This window comes from Danio rerio, chromosome 24, assembly GCF_052040795.2.
Source record: "Danio rerio strain M-AB ecotype USA chromosome 24, GRCz13ab, whole genome shotgun sequence".
NCBI classification, from domain to species: domain Eukaryota; kingdom Metazoa; phylum Chordata; class Actinopteri; order Cypriniformes; family Danionidae; genus Danio; species Danio rerio.
In genome coordinates, this window is record NC_141044.1 from 29372501 (window position 1) to 29380646 (window position 8146).

Here is an 8146-nt window from a genome sequence, read left to right on the forward strand (position 1 = left end):
CACATGAGACATAAAGCATCATGTCATTTGCATAGCTTTGCATTGACGTTGTTTGCAATCAATTTGCACAAATACTTTAAGTTCACATTTGGTGTGAACCCAGCACATTTCCAAGCCAAAAATTAGATGAACTTTTATAGTATATATATATTTTTTTCAAATTATTCAGCATATCTAGATTTTTTTTTTAAGATGCTAAATATTAAAATATATATATATAAAAAATTAGATTATGATTTATGTACGCTTCCTTATAGAGCAAATGAGTAATATGTATGTGCATGACATTACCTCTTTAAAATGCATTTTTAAGAAAGTAATTTTTTTTTTATTTAATACATCGTGTATTGTAAGTTTGCAAAAATTGTCACTTTGAACCGCCTAAAGATATAACAATTTTAATGAATGTAAACAAATAGTTAAAATGCATGTTTTTGTTTTTAACTGAAGACATTGTCACGTAAATGTTGCTCTGATGTTTTTTTTTTGTATCTCATCATTGATAACAGGTCCACTTGGGATCAGGTGATCCTTACACCCCAGGATTCCCATCGTTTAATCACACACAGTTTGCTCCTGCCAAGTCCTCCGGTCTTCCAGAAATACTTGCTCAGACAATCCCTGCTAGCATGGCACGCAAGATATTAAGGTATTTCATAGGTCTTAGTTTACCTTGATAATTTTTTTATTATCTGTTTTATGAAATTTAAAGATTTTTTTGTGTTCTTAAATCTCTCACAGCAAAATGGGAGGAAGCGAAGTTCCAAGTAAATTTAAGGGTGGCTTCACAAGTTACAAGTTTGGAGATGAGAGTAACAAAGTCGCTTTAAGCATCAATAACAAGCTTGTCGACACCAAGATTCATAATGTGTTTGGAGTCATCAAAGGATACGTTGATCCTGGTGAGTTTCTGCATTTTGATTATATCTGAACTTTTTAAATTTTTTATGTGAAATATAATGTTAGGCATTTAATGATTCATTGACCTCCTGATTCAATCCAATTCAAAGTTTTGATCTCAAAATGAGATTTTCTCACAATTATATATTTTTTGCAAACGTGAGATTGTATATTTTTTTGTACAAAGTGATATTAAACAGTAAATCAAAAGGTGTCCTTTAATTAGGATATTGTGGTATGTTTTATGTAGGAAAACTAAATAAATGAACTCAAAATCAAATAAATTATACTAATAAATTAAATCTCTTCATGTAAACAAAGGAAGGCTTTGTCTGTGCTTTTTTTCATTTACGATTATTTGCAAAAACTGCATAGCAATCTTGAATTGGGAGGCGCTTATGGAGTGTCAAAAAAAAGGCACATTATCATTAAAAAACATTGCCACATTTTGATTTTTAACGTTTAGTGATTGTTTATTCAACAAAATCAAAACCTCTGAAAATCTATTCGTGACCATTTTGATAATGTATAATGTTATTTGAAGTTTTATACGATTAATTGTGCTTGTCTGAATCTGGCAGATCGTTATGTTGTTATTGGAGCACAGCGGGACTCTATGACCTCAGGATATGCCAAGTCTGCAGTTGGCACTACTCTTCTAATGGAGCTTGCGAGGGTTTTCAACGAGCTGAAGAAAGGTGTGTTATCATCTACTGGTGTTCAAATACAGTCCACTGTGTTCAAATGCACTTAACTCCTCGTCCTCCTTACTGTAGAGGGTTTCAAACCCAAGAGAAGCATTGTGTTCGCCAGTTGGACTGCTGGGGATTTTGGTAAAGTTGGAGCAACTGAATGGCTTGAGGTTTGTATCACTGTCATTTGTGTTGGTCTATAAGTATTTTGAAACGCCTTTGTGATTGTTACACATTATTTGTTTTAATAAAGGGATACTGGGCATCACTGGACAGAAAAGCCTTTACCTACATCAGTTTGGATGGTGTTGTTAGTGGTAAGTTTACTGTGCGTGAGTCATGTTTATTGCATTTGAAAACTAAAATTGATAGCTTGTTAAAATGGATTTGCTAATTTAGTCTGCAACAACACAATTGAATAATGAATACCCTGTGTTAACACACAGCATTTAAAGTGACTGTCTTTTCCTCAGATCTTATATGTAGATTAATTTCTTTTACATAAGTTTGTCAAAAATAAATTTAACATGAATGTGTGCTGGAATGCTAAAATTTCAGTCTCTTAATACTCTGTCAATGTTACATTCTCAACAATATTCTGAAATGAATTACATTAATCCACCTTTATACCAAGTCATACCCAAAGTAAAAAAATAAATTTAAGATGTGGAGTATATTAGTATTTTTGTTTTATTATCAAAGTGCACTATAAACATGTATGCACCTTAATGTCCAACGCAAAATCAACAAAAAGTTGCAAATGTTTGAGATGCAAAATTCGGAATTAAGTGCAAAATAATTGCAAAAAATGTAAATAATCGCACTGGTATTTTGCAGCCTGCAGTAAGCAGACAAGAGTGAAGCGCAAGTGATTTACATGTGAAGACATCCTTTGGCCAAATTGGGTGTTTTGTGTGTTTGACGCGTTTCAGACTGCAAATAATTTGGAGCAAACATCTAAAAAATAAAGCAACAGATTAGACAGAAAAGCAAGCAGCTTACAATTATGGAGATTGGTTCAAGGATGACTGACGCTGGACGTGACGTGAAGTAAAGGATTTGTGCTTTACACATATGGCTGGTATTATGGTGTTCATGAAATCGATAAGAGATTTTGTTTAACTCTTTCTCTGCAGTTAACAAGAGAAAACCAAAACGGTTCCCTGTAACAAGTTTTACGTCAATCTGTGTTTTAGATGTATTACAGTAGGTGAAGCCCTGAAGCATTTCCTGAGTGAGGTACATGTCAAATGCTCAGAGGAGCGAATTTTGAAAAAGTTTGTACATAAAAATTAATACAACCATCCATTGGATTAATCTAAATTGGATTAGCTTTAAATCTTGTCTTGACAAGAGACCAAAATAAAGAAGCTTTATTTTTATGATTTGTGTCCTTGTGTCCGATTGCACACACATATATATATATATATATATATATATATATATATATATATATATATATATATATATATATATATATATATATATATATATATATATATATATATATATATATATATATATATTTTTTTTTTATATATATATATCTTAAAATATTTTATTATATATAATTTTTTTTATCGCAAAGTTGGTAACAAATTTCTGGGAATTACCACCACAACATCACTAGGAATCGTGAAAAACTAGGGGGTCTGATTAACATTGTGTAACACTTTTTTTACTGAAAGGATAGTAGGATACAAGCAAACAAATAATTAACTTCATTGGAACCTTCTGTAAAATTACAAATGAAACACCCAAAGCTGTGAGGTGCAATACACAAGACAAACTCTAAGTTGATCTATGAAATTCTGATGGGAACATAGCATGGTGTCATATTGGGCATAATGACGTGTGCCATTAATTAACCAATGTACTGTTACATGAAATACAGAAACATAAAAGGAATATTCTAGACGCAACTTATGTGAATATATTTCAATCATAATATTGCCTTGTTCAGAAATATTAGGTATATATGCTCCAGGATATACCCAGTAATGATTAATATAACCTCATTATATTCTGTAACTTTTGGAAGTTAACTAACTCTAACTCTTACCTGGTCCCTTTCAAAAATTGTTCAATTCTTGGCACTAATTGTTGCAGCACTTTTGAAATATCACATGCTTGCTTTATGCTAAATGACAGGTAAGGATTCCTTGAGAGCATCTGCCAGTCCTTTGTTGCACACCCTTTTGCAGAAGACCCTGGAAAAGGTCAAAGCACCCATGCTAAGTTATGGCTCAGATTTTTCATCCATGTGAGTAAATCTACTCAAATTTTAGTTTTGTCTTTTTGCCATCATGAATGTAAATCTTAATATAATTGTGACTGAATCCGTTTCAGTCTGACGAACATGCAGATGGATGATGGTGCATATCCTTTTCTCACCTTCTCTGGAATCCCATCAGTGTCTTTCAGTTTCATTTCTTCTAGGGTAATCATTTTATTGCCTTGTCATTGTGATTACAGATGTGATTATAAGACAATTGCTGTTGCTTTTAAAATTGAAATAAAACTTCAAATGTTTGCATGCTTATTTATTTATTATTATTTATTTTTTTCTTCTATCAGACAACTCCAGACTATAAATACTTTGGAACCGAAATGGATACTAAAGAGCGACTGGACTCTGTCACTGGTCAGCAAGTGGTTGAGCTGTCTATGCTTGCCGCTCAGGTTGCTGGTCAGATGGCCCTCCGTCTCGTTCATGACCAAATCCTAAGACTGGACGTTACCAAGTATGGCGGTGTGATAGAAAGCCATGTGAAAAACATCATCAATCATGTTAATGTTCTTAAAAGTGAAAAGGTGATTTTTATTTATTTAGGTTTTTTTAATGACGTACAATTAAACCTTACCAGTTTTTTGTCTGCACAATATCCTCACTTCTCTATTCTCTTTTAACAGGTTGAAAAAATTGAAACTTTGTCAACTGAGTGGCTGATCGCAGCAAAGAGCTCCTACAGTCGTGCCGCAACCAAACTAAACAATGACATCAAGAATAGTGACCTGGAAGACATGGAGATGTGTCGCATTATCAATAACCGTATTATGAAGGTGACTTTTTTTTTTTCTCTCTCTTTGTAGGTGATGCACTGATCTTTTTTTGTTCTGTGATTTTATAGGAAATAACTAATGGCCCGTTTTACTGAGTGGTATGGTATGGTTTGGTACGTTTTAATGGCCGTTTCCACTGTCAAAAGTTGCATCACTAGCTCGTGCATAAGCCAGAAGAATGTAAATAAAGGAAGCGCCATTTTTAAATACACAAGTGAGACATTACATTGTAATATATATAAACGCACACATACATATACATACACAAAACTTGTCATCATTTTGATGAACAGCCACAAAGCCAAGAAGAAGAGCAGAATTTATTTGTTTACATGGTCGTCTAAATCGAAAATGGTTTCACTTTCTTGTGTGGGCTCACCGCACGTTTGTATTTGTAATAAAGAACTTTTTGAACTCATGATAATAACGTGCGCATGATTATTAAAGTGCTTCTGACTTTCGATTCTTTCAGAAACAGACCATTGGTACACTTTTGGCAGTGGAAATGCAAGCCTGATAAAGATGATCAGTTCCACTCAGTGGAAACTGGCCATTATAGGAACATTACAGGACATTGCACTGTAGTCACATCAATGTACATCAACTTAACAAACTAGTGATTTAACTAATTATATAATTAAAAAAGATAAAGTAAAAGTGTCTTAACAGTTCGAAATAAAAACAGTGGACAGGTTAGATGAAAAGGCAAATTCACTCTCTGCCTCTAGGTAGCAAATTCACTCTCTGCCTCTAGGTAGCAAATTCACTCTCTGCCTCTAGGTAGCACTTAAAGAACAGCATTAAAAAAGATGTTTTTGTTTAGTGCTAATAATATTAATGTATTGGGAAATAATGATAGTTATAAAGTTTTTGTTTAAAAAATGTTTGATAGAACCTTTCTTCCCCAATTTATTATTTTGTACTTGCAATATTTCATCTCTCAGTATCAGTGATTCAGAGTTTTTGGTTTTGGTTTCAGCCCAGAATTTTCATTTCGTTGCATCTCTACCATAAACAAATGTGTTTTAGTTTCGATCGGTGCATCTTTATTCTTGGGTCTGTCTTGTATCATTGCTAGATTGACTTCAGCTAAGTTCTCAATTCCTTGTCTCCTTTTTGTTTTTCCTCCCCCTCTTTTAAGGTGGAGCATAATTTCCTCTCTCCTTACGTCTCAATAAGAGATTTCCCATTCCGCCACATTTTCTTTGGGAATGGATGGCAAACCGCCACAGACCTGGAGAATTACCTACAAGATGTACGTGACAAAAAGGCAAGCTTCGACATCGACCAGGTGCTAAACAAATTCGCTCTGCTCACCTGGAGCATCCAGGGCTGTGCCAATGACCTGGCAGGAGACATCTGGTCCCTGGACAATGAAATCTAGAGCCTTTCAGTGCTGCATCGCCCAACATCACAATGCTTTTGTGCACAAACGTAATCCGGAAGTACATCCGATTAAATTTTTCCAAGTTTTGACCAAGCCTATAATCCAAAAATGACTTTAATTAAAGTTATTCAATCATATTAGGGACTATAATGGGATATTGTATTACATATTATTAGTATTATTACTGGACTACATTTTACAACATGCAACCAAAGCACAAAGTCTTCATCTTTGCTCCCATTTCAAGGTGCATTATTTCAGGTCCAGAAAGATCTCAAATGATGATTTCAAAATCATCCTTGGCTAATTATAAAGTTGCACATAAGTATAAAGTTTGTCCTCGGCTGATACTTTGGGAATTTAGTCCCTTTCGCACTTCATCTAAACCCCCAATCTCAGCCTCTGTGACCAACTGGGGGCATACTCTATTTATTTCTTATTTATTTATCAGTGACAGTGTTCACTATAAAAGTGTCTTCTTTTTTTTAATTATCGGAAGCAGTGCCTTCCATAATTGTGACGGTTATACTGTCAGTTCTTAAAAGCAGCATCTGCTAACAGAAATACACGTTACCAACAGCTGGCAAAAGAAATGTCTCTTGTTACAAGTGCTTGAGGGAGTACGCTTAAAAAGCACCTGTTTTAATACTTCCTCTTTTATAAAAAAAAAAAGTGAAAGAGCAAGTCATGTCTGCAAACATTATAATGAATCAGACAAGTCAAGTTTCAATTTTGACCAAATTCAAGGACTCAAGCATTTTTGTGACAAAAGCATCTCTGTGTAACAATTATATTTCTATTCTAAAACCATTATCGGGAGCAGTGTCTTCCATAATGTGGCGTGTTTGAAGGTAGTTTTTGCCTACCAGCGTGTCTATATCGAGGGCAGTGATCCTCATATTTCACTATAGGGTGGATTAAATTATCGGGGACAGTGTTTCCCATAGTTTTTGTACATATTTATTTTTCATTGTCGTGGTTTTGTGTGGCTTTTTTTCTTGCTCTGTTATGGTGCATAATCTTGGCAGTTGTTGAAGTACAGTAAGTTTCTTTTCAACGTATCATTGAGCTCAGATTTCACTTCTCTGGCTTGTTTCTGTTTTAAAAGCTTGATGTGGTTTTTGTGTAATTTACACAATTGCATATTTCTGTTACCTGTTATTTTTATAACGCAGGTGTTTGTTTGAAAAGAGGATGTGGTCATATGGTTAGAATGTAATGTAAGACTGATTAGCGTACTGCTGATTTTACATTTATGGTTTCATGTTTGAAGGCACTTCTGATGTTTAACAAGTGTGTATTGCATACTAGTCTGCAACTTTTTTTCTCTCTCTGTTTTCCTTGTGGCACTTACCAGAAAGTTACAGAAAGTTTTTCATCTTTCATAGCATGTTAAAATGTGCATGAAATGCTAATCAAATTAAAGCAAAGTATCTTTAAGCTTTAAGCAGTGTGTGGTGGGTAAATAAAGCTGCTTGGATATTTCAACTTGCGAATGAGCTGTTACTTAGTCAAGCAAGGGTGATTTTCCAAATCTTTATCCGTAAATAGCAGGAATGATCATTCAAGAATGTTGAAGATGTGTTTGGTGAAGGGGTTAGAATCTTTTGGGATCATTATACCTGACCTTTGTGTGCAAAATCTGTCAACCTTACTTTTGCTCTGTAATAAATTCTGACATTGCAAATGTTTATTGTCATTCTCATTGTTTTCTTTCCTCTCAGATTTGTAGTTTTAAGATAATTACTTTGTTTAAAGTTGCACTTAACTGGACAAATATGTTTATTCAACTTTAAAAGTAATTGATTCAAAGCAAATAATATGGCGAGCTTTTGTGCTCTGTGACGTTTGACTTGATATTTATCACATACAGCAGCCCAAGAATTCAAATAAAACACTGCTATGAAAACTTTTACCTCAAATTTGTAGAAGTCAATTTTATAACACATTTATAACACTTTTTTTTGCCCAAGTTTGTCATATTTATTAATTTTGTAACAATTTTCTGAAGAAGGATTTTTAAAGCTGTGAGATTTTAATAATAATAAAAAAAACTTGAGAACCTGCGAGATTAATGCTAAGAATTGTAGGCCTATGTATCACT

The 8146-nt window shown here is 33.7% G+C and overlaps 1 protein-coding gene across 3 annotated transcripts in view; it reads left to right on the forward strand.

Moving 5' to 3' along the window:
* The window catches only part of tfr1b (transferrin receptor 1b), a 15700-nt gene extending 7967 nt beyond the window's left edge, over positions 1-7733 (forward strand). The window contains exons 9-18 of one of the 3 annotated variants that reach the window (XR_015524425.1): positions 510-649; positions 742-902; positions 1482-1598; positions 1677-1762; positions 1846-1909; positions 3744-3855; positions 3942-4032; positions 4170-4406; positions 4506-5383; positions 5436-7733. Coding sequence is in view for 2 of the 3 variants with exons in the window: in NM_001009918.2 (NP_001009918.2) it covers positions 510-649; positions 742-902; positions 1482-1598; positions 1677-1762; positions 1846-1909; positions 3744-3855; positions 3942-4032; positions 4170-4406; positions 4506-4655; positions 5797-6039 (1401 nt within the window). In the remaining variant the exon portion in view is untranslated. 3 annotated transcript variants of the gene reach the window in all.
* The last annotated feature ends 413 nt before the right edge of the window (positions 7734-8146 follow it).